This window comes from Meriones unguiculatus, chromosome 9, assembly GCF_030254825.1.
Source record: "Meriones unguiculatus strain TT.TT164.6M chromosome 9, Bangor_MerUng_6.1, whole genome shotgun sequence".
Taxonomy (NCBI): Eukaryota; Metazoa; Chordata; class Mammalia; order Rodentia; family Muridae; genus Meriones; species Meriones unguiculatus.
Genome location: NC_083357.1, coordinates 38,798,956 through 38,818,011, shown reverse-complemented (window position 1 = coordinate 38,818,011; position 19,056 = coordinate 38,798,956). Strand labels below are relative to the sequence as shown.

Here is a 19,056-nt window from a genome sequence, read left to right as displayed (position 1 = left end):
ACAAGAGACTTGTTGCAATAATTATTCAGCACAATGTTTAATATATAATATACTTTATATATAAATATGTATACTTTATATTATATATGTTGTTTATTACATACTCAATAAAAAATCTGGAGCTGCTTGCTCCATCCAATAAACTGAAGATAAAAACTGTAAATGTCTGTATTTGTCAGTGTACAGGATTCTGAAGGTGAATATTGATTTCAGAATGAGCTATCAGGTTTAAAGGAAAGGCACATAGCTGACCAGACTGGCTAACTAACTGTTGGAGATTAGTGGAGCTGGGGTAGCCTATGGTATAAGAATAACCTGCTAAAGGAAACAGGGCCCTTGTTTGGCTTTTGGGGCAGAACTGTGTAGAGTAGCTTGCTGACCTTGCTTTAATATACCTTTTCAACCTCCTCTGCTGAGAAAGGGATCTGGAAAGCATCAACATTCACAAGTCTTAAAAAAAATTTTAGCAATGCAGATGCTGAGACTTATGGGCAACTTTTGGGCAGAGTGCAGGGAATCTTAGGAAAGAAGTGGGAAACATAAGATCTGGAGAGGACAGGAACTCAACAAGGAGAGCAACAGAAACAAAAAATCTGAGCACAATGGGTCTTTCCTGAGACTGCTATTCCAACCAAGGACTATGCATGGAGATAACCTAAGACCCCTGGCACAGATGTAGCCCATGGCAGTTCAGTATCCAATTGGGTTCCATTGTAATAGGAACAGGGACTGTCTCTGACATGAACTGACTGGTCTGCTCTTTAATTACCTCTCCCTGAGGGGGAAGCAGCATTACCAGGCCACAGAAGACAATGCAGCCACTCCTGATGAGACCTAATTGACTAGGACCAGAAGGAAGGAAAAGAAGACCTCCCCTATCAGTGGACTTGGGGAGGGGCATGCATGCAGAGGGTGGAGGAAGGGAGGGATTGGGATGGGAGGAGGGAGGGAACCAATGGGGGGATAAAAAGTGAATAAAGTGTAATTAATAAAGAATTTTAAAAAATAAAAAAAATCTAGGAATAAACGTAATTAAAAAAGATTAAAAAAAAGATGAAAGACCACACACACACACACACTTTCAATCTCTAAAGAAAGAGATGGAGAAAATGCTAAAAATGATAAGTCCTCTCATGCTCATGGATTGGTAGAGTTTTGAAAATGACCATTTTTTTCCCAAAAGCGATTCACAGAATATCCTCACAATATTCTTCATAGAAATAGAAACTAAATTCTAAAATTCATATGAAACCACAAAGACACCATACAGATGAATAAATACTGAACACAAAGAACAATGCTGGAGGGATTACCATTCCAGACTTCAAGATATATTACAGAGTTATAGTAATAAAAACAATATGATTCAGGCAAAAGCAGACACATAAACCAAGTGAAAACAGAAGATCCAAAATTAAGTATAGATATCTACAGCCATTTTACAAAGATGCCAGAAACTCAGTGAAGAAAACATAGCATCTTCAACAAAGAATGCTGGAAAGAGTAGATGTCTAATTAGAAGAATAAAATGAGACTCAAACCTATCACCCTGCATAAAAATCAGCTTCAAATGGATCAAAGACCTCATTGTGAAGCCTAAGTCAACGAAGCTACAGAAGAAAGCAAAGACAGAATCCTACAGGTACAGGACTGTGCATAGGACTCCATTAGCTCAGGAATTAAGGCCAAGAACTGACAAATGTGACAAATGTGACCTTTCCAAGCTAATAAGCTTTTGTGTGGCAAAAGAAACAATCACTTGAGTGAAAAGGAAGCCCATAGAATGGATGAGAATCCTTGCCAGCTGTATACCTAATAAAGGATTGATATCCATAATATTCAAAGGACTTGAAAAAAATGAAGAGTCAAGAAAACAAATGACCCAACTTAAAAATGGGTAATGGATCTAAACAGAGTTCTCAAAAGAATAAACAAACATGGTTAAGAAAATAATACCTTAAACAGTGGTTTATATCCTTTAGAATTAGGGACATGCAAATTTGAGATTTCACCTTACCCCAGTCAGATCAAGAAAAGAAATGCTGTTAAGTATGTTTAGAAAGGGGAACCTTCCTTCACTACTGTTGGGACTGTTAACTTTTGCAGCCACTATGGAGGATCAATGAAGAATTCTCAAAAAGCTAAAAAGAGACCTATTATAGGACCTGGTTAATCACTCCTTGCCATATGTCCAAAAGAATCAACATTTTATTACATAGCTAATTTTTGCTCTATTCACAATAGCTAGGAAACCATTTCTGTATCCTCTAGGTCATGAAGAAATAATGAAAATATGGTACATACACATAGTAGAATTCTATTCAGTTGTAAAGAAAAATAAAATAAAATGCTTCCAAATGGATGAAACAATATATTATACTGAGTGAAGAAACCCAGACATGACAAAGCAAATTCACGTGTTACTTATCTATCTGTGGATCCTAGATCTGAATCTTTAGATGTTGAGTATGTTACTTGGATGTCTTAGTTAGGGTTTCTATTGCTGCAATAAAACACCATGACCAAAACGCAGGTTGGGGAGGAAAGGGTTTATTTTGCATTCACTTCCATATCATACTACATCATCGAGGGAAGTCAGAACAGGAACTCAAGCAGGGCTGGAACTTGGCAGCAGGAGCTGACACAGAGGCTATAGGTGTGTGTGTGTGTGTGTGTGTGTCCGTGCGCGCACGCGCGTGCTATTTACTGGCTTGCTCAGACTGCTTAGTTAGAGAAAGAAAGACCACCAACCCAGACATGGCACCACCCACAATGGGCTGGGCCCTTCCCCATTGATTGCTAATTGAGAAAATGCCTTACAGCTGGATCGCATGAAGGCGATTTTCTTAAGTGAAGCTCCTTCCTCTCTGATGATTCTAATTTGTATCAAGTTGACACACAAAACTAGGCAGCACTCTGGAGAATCCACAGAAACAAACAAACAAACAAACAAACAAAAAGGGACCATGGTGGGAGGAAATATAAAGATGAGCAACAGGTAAAGACAGGCAGACACTGATTCTAAGAGTTCTGTCCAATAAAAAAACAAGTTTTTCTATTTGACATGTTTGATGCTTTGACATTTGCACATCTAACTGACACTGACACTCAATCCACAGTGCTTAATGGGACACACATTCCTACTTAGTCAACTAGCCCAGAGGCAATACTCAAATACTCTTTATTAACCTGAACCATCACTCCTTACAGAGAGCCCTATACTGCAGACCCCACTGAAATTGCTCAGTCCAGGGATTCTAAGCCTTTTATTTGGTCCTTCTTGTTTCCTTTGTAAGCCATAAAGGCTCTTGATCACCATTGGTCTTTCTCCACCTCTTCACCAAATCTATAGACTTCTCTGTTGCTCCTCTCCAAGGTAGGTACGGTTCCTCCCCTTGGAACTGGTGTTTCAATGGCAACCATGTTCTTATGTAAACAATAATAAAACCTACACTTTGTAATGAACTTCTGAATAGAACTTGGAACCCTGGTACAATTATTGTATGCTCTTGTTTCTTATTTTGCTATGTATAAAACTATAACCTAGGCAAAACAAAGTACTTCTGCTTGGCAAAAATGAGGAGTTTTACAATGAACTTGGATAATATCTATAATTATTATTGAGTGGCTGGCCCAGAAAATATCTCCAATACTGCAATAGTGGTACTTTTATCTTGGAGGTAGCCAGCAGCTGTCTAACTGGACTCAAGGTCTACTTAATAGGAGGGAATTCATACCTGTAGCTCTGAACCTAGCCAACTACCTATAACTGGAAAGGTCAGAGACCCAAGAAGACTCTACTACTGTCATTTTCTTAAATAATATAATTTCTTATTTCTAAGTACATACAAAATCATTAGCTTTATACGCAAAGATAAGTATAGCTCTTGCTGCTCATCAAAAAAGTTTCTTTCTTGCAACAGATACAGTCTATTACAGACAACCACAACTGCTCATGATGTGCAGAAAAAGCCCAATGGGTACATTTACAGTATTACCCCACACCCGAGACTCAGTGAACATCATGGAAGAGATGCAAGAAAGGCTGTAAGAAGCAAAGAGCCAGGATGCCTGCTACTCAATATTATCTTTACAGGGACGCTACACCAATGGAGTCTCAGTGATATAGTTACTTAAAACAAGATTTGCATAACAACAACATCAGTTGACAGGCCAATGTGAATGGAGAAAATTTTACAAGCTTCACCTTTTGATGAAGAGCTACTGACTGTCTGGCTGCTGAGAGAGAATCAGTTTCTATCAGGAACAAGCTCCCTTTGGTTTATCCAATTTCAAGTTGTCAATTCTAAACACATATACATACAAGCTACACTAGCAGATGCAGTAGGTAACCAAAGAAGTCACGAATTTATCCATTGGTGAAATAACAATTTTATTGCTTAGAATATATTATCCTTTGCTTTTGCATAGCAAAGATACCTATTTTTGAATTTTTTTGAGTTAACAATCTTAGAATGAAATAGTTGTAGAAGTGGGTGAAGAGAGGGAACTGGGCAGGAGATGGAATGTGGAGGGAAACAAGGGTGGGATTAGATGTGAGGAGAATGGGGATGGGAGGTGAGAGGGCTGGGAACAAGAAGGGAAACTGGGTGGGGGAGGCATCTCTTTGTCAAGCTGGAGGCCTGTGACAGGGTAGGTGCCTGGGAGGACATGGGTGTGATTCTAGCTAAAACTCCTAAGGAGGGGGGGGGCATGAAGACTGACCATCTCCTAGCCAGGCAGGACTAGTGGAAGGAGGGGAACAACAACCCACCAACAAAACCTGTGAAACAAAAATAGTTTGCCTACAAGAAGTGTAAGGAGGGAACAAAGATAGAGGGAAAGTCCAACCAATAATTGGCCCAACCTGAGACCCATCCTATGATAGAGAGCCAGCCCCTGACACTAATAATAATACTCTGCTCTGCTTTCAGACAGGAGCCTAACTTGACTGTCCTCTGGGAGGCTCCGGCCAACAGCAGATACAGATGGGGAGCTTGCAGACAAGCATGGGCAGAACTCAGGGGGTCCTGTAGGAGTGTTGGGGGAAAGAAGGAAGGACCTGGAGGGAACAGGAATCTCACAAGAAGACCAACAGAGACAACTAACCCAGTCTGATGGGGGCTTTCAGAGACTGAGACATCAACTAAGGAGCATTCATGATCTGAACCTAGGTCCCCCTGCACACATATAGCCAACAGGTGGCTTGGTCTGCAAATGGGGTACCTGTTGAGTGGAAACAGCTGTTTCTAACATGGATTCTATTGGCTGCTTTTGGATCACTTTCCCCTGACAGGGCTGCCTTGCCTCAGGGGTTGAAGATAAGTTCAGTCTTGATGTGACTTGATATGCTGGAGAAGTGTAATGTAGGAGGCTCCCGTTTTCTGGGGGAAAAGGAAGAAAGGAAGGGGGAGGGAAGGGAAATGTTGGGGGACTGGGAGAAAAAGAGGGAGGGGCACCCTCAAGATGAAAAGTAAATAAACTAATATAAAAATTTTTAAAAGTCATGAATCGATCCATTGGTGACATAAGAATTCATTGCTTAGAATATACTATTCTTTGCTTTTGTATAGATATGTTTTTAAATTTTTGAGTTAATGATCGTAGAATGAAATAGTTGCATAGTGTGGCAACAAAATGTTCTTTAAAAACAAACAAACAAACAAACAAACAAACAAACACACAAAACTTGTGAGTCTGTTGAAATGGCTCAGCAGGTAAAGAAGCTTGATATCAAGCCTGACAAACTGAGCTTGATCCCCAGAATCCACATGGTAGAAGGAGAGAAATTCCTCTTGTAAGTTTTCCTCTGACCTTTACACACAATTATGGTATGGATGTGTAGACACACACACACACACACACACACACAAACAAACACATAACCAGCCATATACTCACACATCCACTCTCTCTCTCCCTCTCTCACTGACCCCCACATATACTGATCCGTACCCCATACTCTCTCACACACACACACACACACACACACACACACACACAAACATATATATCCACCCCACCCCCATTTCTCCCCAACTCACTCCTAAAACAGTCCCAAACACACATAAACACACACATGCAATCTCTGTCTCTTTTACACACACGCTCCTCACATACATACTAACACAAACACTCACAAATAAATATATGTAATAAAAATTTTCAAAACACAGTGGGATATTAAAAATTCCTATGAAAATCCCTATAATTTTTTCAAAGAAATATGTAAACCATTTTCTAGAATTTTTCAGGCCTTGAAAACAACTTATTATAGATGATAAGATGAATGCTTAGCATCAGGAAAGCGAGCCACTAGCCAGCTCTTTACAAACTTAATGATCATAATTAATAACACTTGCTGAATTCTTTTATTAGTTAATTTATTATCTGTTAACCATTATTATGATGTTTCATCTTTTTTAGGTATAAAGAGAATTAGACTCCACTTTAATAACAAAGAATAAAGGTAATGTAGACAGAAACCGAACAAAATAATTTGTCCACGTATGTCCCTACTTGAGGTAAGTCCTAGATGAATTGTCATCCTCAGAAAACTTAGGAAGGGTTAACTGTGTAGCACACTCACATCCTTCTTCTATAGATATTGTAGTCTGGTGACTGTGGAGAGTTAGGGGACTACTGTCAGCGGGAACAGTTGGGCAACAAAATCATGTCCACAGGTTATAGAAAGGCTACCCTGTTTTCAGTATACACTATTGCAGCTGACTAGCTAGAATGAAAGAAATATTCCATAGAGTTCTTAAGATATTCTCCTATAGAAAATCCTGACAATGTTGACTAAAGCAGGGATGGATGTAACTATTTTGGAAGTAAGAAATTATGTCACTTCTCTAAGATACATACAGGAATTGTAGTGACCAACAATTGGTGTGCAACCTGCTGACACTACTGTACTCACTAAGAAGAGGTAGCGCTCTTGTGCTGATGTGTTCCGAGCTGCTAGTTTAAGGATTTGTCCTTCTTTTATTAGTTCATTTGAGGGATTTACAATATCTTCTTCTTCTCCCAACATCTCATAAATCTCTAAGAGTTTCTTCAGGTTCTCCTAGGAAATTAAAACAAAACACAGCAAGATCAGATATAAGGAGATAATTTAAATTTAACTAAAATCTCCATAAGTTAATAGATAGTAATAGTAGTACATTTTGGTATAAAATGTATCAATAAAGTGAATCGTATTAAAAGAGAAGAATAGATTAGACAGTTGGTAAATATTCTTTTCTGCTCACATATATGTGCTCATTTTGGTCTAAATCTACAATAGTCACAGGTATCAACTATTACCTATCCAGAAGGTTCCTAGATCTTCTAAAAGACACTTACCATTTTTCTTATTGCACTATTAGAATGGCTTGCTGCTGTAGATATAATTTCAAGTGACTCTAAATAGAAAAAAGAAAAGTAAATAAATGTTTTGTCCTTCCTGTGCTACTTGAGTAGCATAAAAATAGAGCAAAGACAATGGAAATCATAGCAGTTTCCACTTACAGCCTCGTATGGTGTTTCCATAAGTCACCTGTTAACAGTTTATCTAAATGTACAGGATATTTACTTGCAAAATGACATATATGATGATTAGGTTCACAGGTACATTTAGTCTATCCTAGTAAAATGAACTGCATTTACATTGTACATTAATCAGACTCAAGGCACTTTGCCAGGGGTAATTTCATACACACAGCTATTGCACACAATCTGTCAATTTGTTATGGGTCAAAAACAGCACATAGAAATTTCCAGAAAAAAATTCCTAAGTTTAAAATAAATTTCATTATAGTATAGTTAAAATTATTCTATTTTATTATATATTGTTAATCTCTAATTTACAAATTAAACCATATCATCGGAATATGTAGGAAAAACATTACTATATGTGAAGTTTGATACTTCTAGCAATTAAAGGAGTTGCTGGAACATTTTGGAAAGTATCCCCTAAGAACCATCATCTACCAGTTGGTGAGCTCTTTCATTTCCTTTTGCCACATTATAGAAATGAAGAAGTGATGTGACTTGGCTAGTTCCACACAGACATAAACCCCAGATCATATGATTCAAACTTGTGATGCCACACTTTTTCTACAAAACATAAACAGCTTTTTCTTTGGCAAAGGATGGCAGCCTGATTCAGATAGAGTGAGTCTGGGGACTTTTTTTTTTTTTTTTTTTGGCCGGAACAGGTCCTGGGAGGAAAAGAAAAAGAGAGGTGTGTACTGTGGTGCTCCAGGGGCTAATGTGGAAGAATAGCGGGGGCAAAGGCCACTAACGGGCCAACTGTGTAGAGCACCTCTCAGCCCTAAGTCATATAAACACAGCTCCATTCCTCAGACCCACATTTTCTGTGTTCTTTGCATTGCTGGGCAGAACATACTTTTGTTGCTTCACCTTCTACTTTCAATACTCTAACCTAGGACAAGAATGAATCTTAGACATAGAAGACTGGATAGTGAAACAATGCTGAACATAGGATTTAAATCATGCATTAGCTGTTCTGGTGGCCATGGTGGCAGCTCTATGCAAGGACCAACACATTTTTCTCTGTAAGAACTGTCCCTTACTGAAGGACTGCTCTGCACCGGAGAGGATGATTGAAGATGGCCCATCCACAGCCCCACTAAGAATGAGCTTGGCTTGGCTCAGTGTATTTTCTGCTTCTGGAGCTGGAAAACTGGGGAACCAGATGACAACCCAAAGAGGAACAGAAAAGATCAAGACCAAACATTCATCTAGGTGCATATTCCTGACTGTCAAAAAACAATTTGAAGAACTAACCCTCAGAAATTTTGAAACCAGACAAGGAAAGTAAGTACCAAGGATAAAACTGTAAAGGAAATGGATGCTCTCCAGGAGAAAGAAAGATCTCCTGCTGCAGTGTGGCTGCTGTGGAGTTCGCCTCTCTCTGCTGAGGTAATCTGGTTGTAAGTGACATGCCACTTCCAAGCAATGTCCCCACTTTCCCCAGTACCTCTCAGGCATCTCTAAATAATATCTTAGGGAGGAATAATGCCAATATTTAAAAACTGGATAATTAACATCATTTTTGCTTTCATCCATGAGTATCCCTAGACTGTGCAGCTGGTGCTGCCCATCTTTTTATGGCTTTGCTGTGTTGAGTCCTGCATTCAATGGCAAGGAGAAGAGTGAGTGAGGGGGGAAATGTCCTCATGAAGGGATCTGATCTGAGGGCCAGGGAACCCATACAAAGAATGTCTGTCTTTGCATTCCTGACACTCTGAACAGGTGATGTGTTCCATGTCCTGTGACCTGGTTGATTTATATGTTGGGCTCTGAAGATCAACTTGTCTTTCTAAACATGAATCTTTCTAAAGCAGGATAAGAGGATAAGGTCACTTAAAAGGAAAAATACAGAGCATCTTTCCATGTTTCAGAACTACGGGGACACAGGCAGTTCTGTGTGTGTGATATATAGGATGAGGCATAGGCTGGAGTGCAGGGAGAGTTGGAAGGCCTACTTTTGATTCACCAGAACCTCAGCTGAGTTCCCAGGAAGTAATAAACCAGGGAAAGACCATGCATCAAACTCATACAAACTTCAGTGTGAGAAGGGTGAGAGAGGTTTCTGTGGTCACTAATTCATAGGAATGGTGGGAAAACAATAGAAACGTTCTGTGTTCAAGATGACTTGGGCTCTGAGTCCAAAAATCGTTTTATGATCCTCATCACAGAAAAACACTAACTTATGAAAGAAGTTAAGAACATGTAGAGAAAAATATTTTAAAGATATTAGTATTATTAGTGCTTATCAAGTATTTAAACCATAACTGTTAATTTTTTATTTATCTCTAATTTTTGAGAAGTTTTAAAAACTTGTATTAGAGGCTTAAAGGTACAACATTTTTTCCTTTCATCCTTTCTTCCTTTCTTCTTTCTTTCTTCCTTTTTTCTTTCTGAGACAGTATTAGTATAATGTTCTTGTGGAATGTATACAATTTACCCTTGTTCATTCAAATACTTATTTCTATACCCCACTATCTGGTTTCAATCTGGACATTGCATTGTGATACTTCTTCTAAGCATCACCTGTCTCAAGTTTGTGTAAACATGTTACCATCTGTTCTCTGTATTGCCAATAAAAACAACCAGCCTGGAGATGGGCAATGGAGAGAATAGGGTAGGACATCGTGGTCCAGAGGGGAAAGAAGAAGCAGGTGAGAGAAGAGATCCAAGAAGGGAGGACCGGGAAACACCAGGATGAACAGGACCTAAGATAGGACTAAAAAGCAAGTATAATGTAGGAAATCTGAATGGGAGAAAGCTATGCAGGATTGGAGTATTAGGATGGAATAATTACTGCCCAGCATTGTGCTCTAGGTTAATTAAATTGTAGTCTCTGTGTAGTCATCTTTGGGTATAAAGATTGTTTAGGAATAACTGCTGTTTAACTAAAAGATAAATCAATATTAAATATTAATAATCATCAACAAGACAGGATCACTATTTAACCCAGTCTGGCTTGGAACTCATAGAGAGCCACCTGCCTCTGACTCCCTAGTGCTGAGATTAAGCGCCACTATGTACATATCAGAATATGGTATGGAAATCTTTGGGCTCAATCTCTAATATCACAAAAAAATAAAAACTGCATGAGAAACTAAAGAATTAATGAACCTTACTAGTCTTAAAAACTAGTCTTAAAAAACTTTCATTCTAATCTAATGAAATAATTAAGACAACCAACACAATTGAAATAAAGTTGTGGTTTTTGTTTAGACAGGGTTTCTCTGTGTAATCCTGGCTGTCCTGGAACTCATTCCATAGACCAGACTGGCCTTGAACTCAGAGATCTGCCTGCCTCTGCCTCCTGAGTGTTGGGATTAAAGGCATTAATCACAACTACTACATTTGTTGTTGGTTTTTTTTTTAGGAAAATGTTACTAGACAATAAAGCACCTTACTTATGTCCTATGCATGTTAGGGAGCAATGCTAACAGTTTAATTTACATAGTAAATGTCTTCTTCGCTTTCGTCAGCAGCACGTTCTTCCTATAAGAAGATAATTGACTATATTACTACTCCAAACATTTCTAAGCCTATAGTTTTAGCTTTCACAGTTGGTGATGAATATGAATCCAGAATGGGAAGCATGATCTGCATTTCTCTAAATGGGGTTATCCTGACTTAAGGTGGAGTGCTCAGTTAAGGTGCTGATAATGATTTCCAGTGAGATGATTTTCTAACAGGAAGGAACACTTGATTAAAGCAGTTGTAAGACACATCATTGAAAGCAAAGGACAGTCTGGCTAAATTATTAGGCTGTTGTTGAGAGAGAATAAAAGCATTTACTTTTTGCATCATTCCAGTCTGGGGAGTCCGGAGACAGCTTCTTCAGGTAGTCTTTCAGGAGCATCTCATAGCGAGGGATCCGCTGAATGGGCTCCAGCATATGGTGCTGCAGGGTTAAGTTTCCACAGATTTTCTGTTTCTGTAACCAGCAAGATGATATTTTTAAATCTTTTGTTACATTTATTTATATACTGTATGTACTGAAGTCAGAGGACAACCTGCAGTATTCAGTTCTCTGCACCACATGGGTCCTGGGGATCAAACTCAGGTCCTTAGGCTTGGTGGCAAGTGTCTTTACTCACCGAGCTATCTCACTAACCCCTGTAATTAAAGTTTTGAAAATAATATTCAAAAATTAGGTTACCCAATCTAAAACCTTAGTGTAATAAAGAACTGTCATCAATGGCAGTATTTTTCTACCAAGGACACCTGCATTCTACATCTGGGGTGCTTTGAAAAATGCAGATTTCTGAGTCCCAGCCATTTTTGAAATCATGTTGTTGGGAGACAAAGCCAGGGAACATGCATTTAAAAATACCCTAGATAGTTGCCTATATGATATAGAGATACTGAGCTTCCCTTCAAAGCTACCTTTCATTCTGGTTACTTTAAGGCAATTTGCCATGGTCAATGACCTCTTCCTGTCCTTCTGTCTCTCTATGGGACTCACTAGAACCCAGAACCCTCTCCACCAGGGACCCTTCTGCCTAGCCACTTGGCACAGAGACATTGGTAGGCTATGCACACTCCAAGCTCACAGATCCCCTTTATTCTGATAGGCCCATGGCTGCTTGCCAGAGACTTTATCCTTCTTCTATCCCATCTCCTTCCGTTTGGGACTCACAAGTTCTCAGCCTGCTCTTACAAGGGACTTTCTAGATAGTATATGTGACTGGAAGATCCAGGCTACTTCCTCCTTCAAGGCTTCCCAGAGCTTTGCCAGCTGCCTGCCTGGAACCCTGCAGGTATCCTCCACAGTCTTGAGACGCAGGACCAGTCTATATCACCAGCAGAACTTGTTACAAGCTCCTTACTACCAAACCACTGAAGATGCCAGGCTACAGAGACCTGGGATAGAGAAGGTAGCCTCAAGTACCAGACAGAGGAAACTGACACTCCAATCTTGCCATAAATTTGTCTCCCACCTAAATATCATAAATATCCCCAATGAAAGAAGGTGACTGGAACAAAAAAGAAAAATCAACTAACTCCAGATTCAAAAATCTTAATGCATAAATAAAACAACACACACACACACACACACACACACACACACACACACAAAACCCCAAAAGAAAACAAAAACAAAAAGCAAAATAACATGTCTCCTCCCCCAAATATAAATCCTATAATGATGACTTCTGTTGAAAATGATATGAAAGAGCTTTGAAGGAATTCAAAATAATGATTACAACTACGGTCAAACAACTGAAAAAAGAAAAAGACAAAAAGATTAAATTACAACCACAAACTGACATAACACAGAGACAGTAGTTGATTTTAACACTTGACTCTCAGCAATACAACTAACAACTTTCTTTTTTTTTAATTTTTTATTTAACTTTTATGAATTACACTTTATTCATTTTGTATCCCCCCATAAGCCCCTCCCTCCTCCCCTCCCGGCCCCACCCTCTCCCCCCTTTCTGCATGCATGCCCCTCCCCAAGTCCACTGATAGGGGAGGTCCTCCTCTCCTTCTTTCTGATCTTAGTCTATCAGTTCTCATCAGAAGTGGCTGCATTGTCAGGGTTCTAGGTTATCTCCATGAATACTGAAGAGTAAAATGGTGAAAGGAACCAGCATAGACAGCTCTTTCTTAAATAATGTTCAGTTGAAAGTTACTAACAACTTTCTAAATGAGAAAAACTCAAAGCATTTCCACTAAAGTATAGCTAAGACATAAAAACAATTGGAATTTATAATGAAAACCAAAACTGAAATGATACTAAAAATAAACTATACTCTTATAGTTTATTTTGGTTTATGATTCCATGGGATTAAGAATCCATGAAGAAAGAGTCTATGGTGCCCAAGAAGAAAGCAAGAAGCAGAGAGCTAGCTGGAAGTAGGTACTCCCCCTGTGATGTACTTCTTCCAGTAGACCACCTAAACCTTCCCCAAACAATGCCACCAACTGGGAACCAAGTGCTGAAATACATGAGAGACTATGAGAGACACTTCTCATTCAAGCTACCACAAACACTGAGAACAGTGAATAAAGTAAGGTTATTGAAAGATGAAAGAGAGAAAGATCAAGTCATTTACAAGGGCAGTCCTACTAAAACATGATTATACGACAGAAACCTCTAAATCTAGAATATATCTGGTAAGATGTATTCCAAGTCCTGAAAGACCACAGCTGTCAATCTAAATTAAAGACAAAATAAAAACTTTCTATGATAAAAAGATTAAAATAATTTATGACTACTAGAAAGACCTTAATACAGAGGCTACTAGAAGAAATACATCAATCTGAAGAGATGTGTGAACATACCCAAGGGAACAAACAGTGCCAGGTCAAGTAATCAAAAGAGAGCTGCAAACACACCACAAAGTCATCAGAACAACAGGGGTTAATACATGTCATTCAACAATAACTCTAAATAGTAATGGTCAAAATTCCTTAATAAAAAGGCCCACATTAGCAGACTGGATCAGAAAACAGGGTTTTTGTTATTTCCCAGAAACATACCTCACTGTCAATGATAAAACACAACTTTAAGATAAAAGGATGGAAAAACATATTTCCAGTAAAAAACAAGCAGGCATAGCAATTCTAGTATCAACAAAATATACTTCAAAGAAAAACTAGTAAAAAGTGATAAAAGGAGGAAAATTTTATACTTAAAAAAAGTTCTATCAGCAAAATATTACAATACTAAACAAACATGCACCAAACACAGGGGCACACGATTTCAAAAAGAAACACTGTTAAAATTAAAAGCACAGACTGGCATAACACAGTGATGTAGTTAATTTCAACATTCTACTCTCACCAATACAATCAACATTTGCTAAATGGAGAAAAATTCCACTAAAATCAAGAACAAGACAAAAATGTCCTCTCTCTCTCTTTCCATCCTGTGCAACATAGTGCTTGAAGTCTTAGCTAGGTCTATTAAGACAAGTAAAGAACATACATTTGGAAAAAAGTTAAAATATCATTATTTACAGATGATATGATTCAATATACGAAGACCTTAAAGACTCCATCAGAAAACTCGAAACAGTTAATGATGATTTAGCAAAGCAGCAGGATACAAATCAATACAAAGAAATAAGTAGCCTTCCTAAATATAAATAATACCTTACGGCACTGAAAAAAGAGCTAAAGAAGATACCAGAAGATATAAAGACCTCTCATGCCCAGGAATTGGGGGGCTTTAATACTGTAAAAAAGGGCATCTTAACCAAAAGCAACCTAAAGATTCAGTGTAATGAAAATACCAATAAAATTCCTCACAGAAAATGAAAAAATATTTCATATAGAAATACAAAAGATAAAGCATAGCCAAAACAATCCTGAAGAATATATAAAATCTCTAGGTATCATCATCCTACACTTTAGAATTATCATAATAAAAGGAGCATGATGTTGGCATAAAAACAGAATCACTGGTCAATGCAACAGAACTGTAGACCCCTCTATAAGCCCACACTCCTTAAGCCACCTGATTGACAGATACACATCAAAGAAAAAGCAGCATCTTCAAAAACTGTTGTTCTTAAAACTGGCTACATTTACTCTCAACCTGCGCAAAACTCAGTTCTAGTTGTATGAAGGACATTAACATAAAACAGGAAAGAGAGAGGAGAAAATAATGCTTGGACTTAGCAGTACAAGAAAGGACTTTCTGAACAGGACGAGGACGGCATAAACATTAAGACCAACAATTAATAAATAGAATCTCATGAAGCTAAAATGCTTCTGCATAGCAAAAGACACCATCATTCAGTTGAGGAGGCAGCCTACAGAGTGGGAGAAAATATTTACTAGCTCTACATCTGATAAGCTAGACTATACAAAGAACTAAACATTTAAAACAAACAACCCAATTAAAAATGGAGGATGAAACTAAACAGATTTCTCAAAAGATGAAATACAAATGGCTGAGAAAGATTAACAAACAAGTTCAACATTCTTAGCCACCAACAATGATAATCAGTTACGTTGAGATTTTCTTATTTTAATCAAAATGGCTAAGATTCCAAAATAAATAGTGACAAATGTTTGCATGGTGATGGGAAAGTGGAACACTTTCATTGCTGAGAAGAATACAAGCTGGTGTGGCATCATGGAAATCAATGTGGAGGTTCATCGAAAACCTAGAAATAGACCTACTACATGACCCAGTCATACCACTCTTGGGCATGTACCCTAAAGATCCATATCTTACAACAGAGATACCTGTGCATTACAGCCTACATGCTCACAAACTGCATAATGAATAGTAAAAGGGTGGTATGAAAGAGAAATGACACATGTTTTCTCTCATTTCTGGATCCTAGCTTTCAATATTTAGGTCTTGGTCTTTTCCCTCCCCTCCTCTCCTTCTCTCCTTATGTCCCTCTTTCTCTGCTCTCTCTCCTCTCCTTCTCTCCTCTCTCTGTCTCTGCCTATCTGTCTGTTTTTCTCTGTCTGTCTCTCACTCTCTGCCTGGCTTGAAAATGTGTAGCCCTATGAATGTTACCACAGTCCTGTTGTATATGAAGGACACAGTTTCCTTTGTGTCATCCATCCCTCTTTGGCTCTTACAATATTTCTTCCTTCTATTTCACATAGGCCCTTATCCCTGAGGGAAGGAGTGTGAAGAATTCCCATTTAGGATTTAGTGTTCCAAGGTCTTTCACTTTTTTGCACATTGTCCAGTTTTTGTTTTCTGTGTTAGTTTCCATCTACAGCAAGAGGACATTTCTCTGGTGTTGGCTGAACAAGGCAATGATCTGTATCATTAGGAGTCATTTTTTTGTTATGTTCCTTTAGCATAAAAATGGTATTTGGTTTTCTCCTAGACCCATTACCTATTTTGTCACATGTTCTTGGCCAGCTGAGAATTATAAGGCGGGTTTCCATCTCATGGAGTGGGCCTTAAATCCAATCAGAGCGTGGTTACTCCCACTGTTTCTCCCACTATGGGCAGATCATAAATCACAGGGTTTGTAATTAGATTGTTGTTTACCTTTCTTCTCTGGTAGCATGCACTGTAACTTACAGTATCATGAACACTAGTTTGTAGTAGTGAAGACTCTAGTTAGGCACCAGCTCAACTTTTTAAATATTCAATGAGATATGTAAGTGCAATAGTCCGATCAATGGTTTCCATGGAAGACCTTTGGTCAATGACTAAACCATATATAACCTATTCTTAGCACCAGAGGTTTCACTTGATGGTGAAAGAACTAGACAGAGGGAGGTGATTTTACTCTCCTTCCTAACCTTCATTATCATCTCTCCAGGCTCACACCCAGCCCTGTAACAACATATTTGCAGCTGCCCCTCCTCCAACCTCAACTACACTCACTGGAGACACCAATTCTTCGCTCAGACCTACAGGCTTAATAGCTCTTTCATCTCTCTCTCTCTCTCTCTCTCTCTCTCTCTCTCTCTCTCTCTTTCTCTCTCTCCAGATTATTCTTTGTCCTACTGCAACCTATTTTTAGGTACTCCTCCTTTCACCACACTTCCAAGTTCCTGGGGACCCTGCCTCTTTGTATGGATAGAATCCCCTCCGCTCTGTCTCTCAGCCCCTCTAAGCCTTTTCTCCTAGGCCATCCCTATTCCTCTCTGCCATATACTGACCTACAGAGGGCTCTTTATCAGGCAACCCACTGCCACCACACCTTCTTGAGACCCAGAGAGGGCAACACAAACCAAGGACTGGAAGACCACCCAACAAAGACAAGGCCAGATATCAACACCTAGAATCACTGCAGCCATCTAAATTCTGATGCCTAGACACTAGCACAAAAACATAATCACTAACAGCCAAGACAATGTGCCTTCATTGGCACAAATTGACGGCTTAATGACACAACTCAGAAAATTGGTAAAACAAGAACAAACTAAATACAAACCAAGCCCATGGTAAAAAATAATAAAAAGCAGAGTAAAAGTCAATTAGATAGAAAGAAAGAAAAAAATATAAAGAATCAGCAAATGTAAGAGCTCATTCTTTGAGAAGATAAAGAAAACTGATAGATGCTTGACACAAGTAACCAAAAATTAAAAAAAAAAAAATTGAAGAAGGAAAGAAAAAATATAAAGCAATATTTTACATGAAGTTGGAAAACCTAAAAGAAATGGAAGAATTTCTATATTCAGTTAAACCACCAAAACTAAATCAAGAAAAACTCAAATCCCACAATTTCATAATGGTTATTATAAATGTATTGAAGTTCACTGAGATTTATAGATTTTGGGTTTGGTTAATTTTTATGTGTGACATTTATTTTATTTAGAAAAAATAAAATAATAAATGAAAAAAAATGAAAAAAAAAATCATATTTCATATAGAAATACAAAAGATAAAGCATAGCCAAAACATCCCTGAAGAATATATAAAATCTCTAGGTATCATCATCCTACACTTTAGAATTATTGTAATAAAAGGAGCATGATGTTGGCATAAAAACAGAATCACTGGTAGACCCCCCTATAAGCCCACACTTTATAATAAAGTATACTTTATTATACATTATTATACTATATATTAGTATACTATAGATACATTATTATTTATATAATTTTGTATACTTTATTATACTTTATATAATAAAGTATAATTATATATATATTATACTTTGTATAATAAAGTATACAAAATTATATAAATAATAATGTATCTATAGATTTACTTTCCTTATATTATCTCTTAACCTAAAAAAATATGGGACACTGTACATAATAATTATAACCCTATAATATTGAGCTATAATTTAAAACACATAAAATTGTGTCTTAAAGTATTGTCCTGGTTGTCTTTTTGACCAACTTGATACATGTCAAGAGTTGTCTGAGAAGAGGGAACCACAGCTGGAGGAGAAAATGCCTCCACCAGATCTGCCTGTAGTCAAGTCTGTAAGGCATTTTCTTGATTAAGGACTGATATGGGAGGGTTTGAAGGGCTCAGCCTACTGCGGGTGGCACCAACCTGGGCAGGTGGTCCTGAGATGTATAAAAAAGCATCCTGAATGACCTATGGAGAACAAGTTAGTAAGCAGTGATCCTCCATGGCTTCTGCTTCAGTTTATACCTTCATGTTCCTCCTTTCTTGAATTTTTTCCCCCTGATTTCCCTCAGTGATGTGTTAAGGGAGTTGTAAGATGAAATAACCCTTTCCTTCCCATGTTGCTTATGATCACAGTATTTTATCACAGCAATAGAAAGCATCACTAAGAAAAACATAAATGACACTAATAAAATAAATCATAGAGTAGGGAAGAAAGCTACACAGAAATCAAGCATTTCATTGATTGATGTTAGCGTAATATGAAGCCAGCTATAACAAAGATGCATGTTATTATCCTAAGAGCAATCAATAGAGTTCAAAATTTGTTTAAAAGTAAAAGGAATCAAAATGGTATCATAAAATCTATTCATATAACATAAAAGGCAGAAGTCAAGAGCCATAGAATTCCAGCCATCGGGATATTATGTGATGCATAGAATTCTAATGTTGTGGATGTAAACATGTGTTTTGATCCCAGATGTAGGATATAGGACTGATTC

At 37.9% G+C, this 19,056-nt stretch overlaps 1 protein-coding gene across 8 annotated transcripts in view; it reads right to left on the bottom strand.

The window, feature by feature from the left end:
- The window catches only part of Fgd4 (FYVE, RhoGEF and PH domain containing 4), a 197,803-nt gene that overhangs the window by 38,575 nt on the left and 140,172 nt on the right, over positions 1-19,056 (bottom strand). For 7 of the 8 annotated variants that reach the window (XM_060391048.1, XM_060391050.1, XM_060391045.1 and 4 more), the window contains 3 exons: positions 11,326-11,464; positions 7,348-7,406; positions 6,923-7,069 (listed from right to left, as the gene is read on the bottom strand). In XM_060391048.1, the coding sequence (XP_060247031.1) occupies positions 6,923-7,069; positions 7,348-7,406; positions 11,326-11,464 (345 nt within the window). Of the gene's footprint in view, positions 1-6,922; positions 7,070-7,347; positions 7,407-11,325; positions 11,465-19,056 lie in introns of those variants that run through there. The other variant, XR_009594175.1, reaches the window with a different exon arrangement.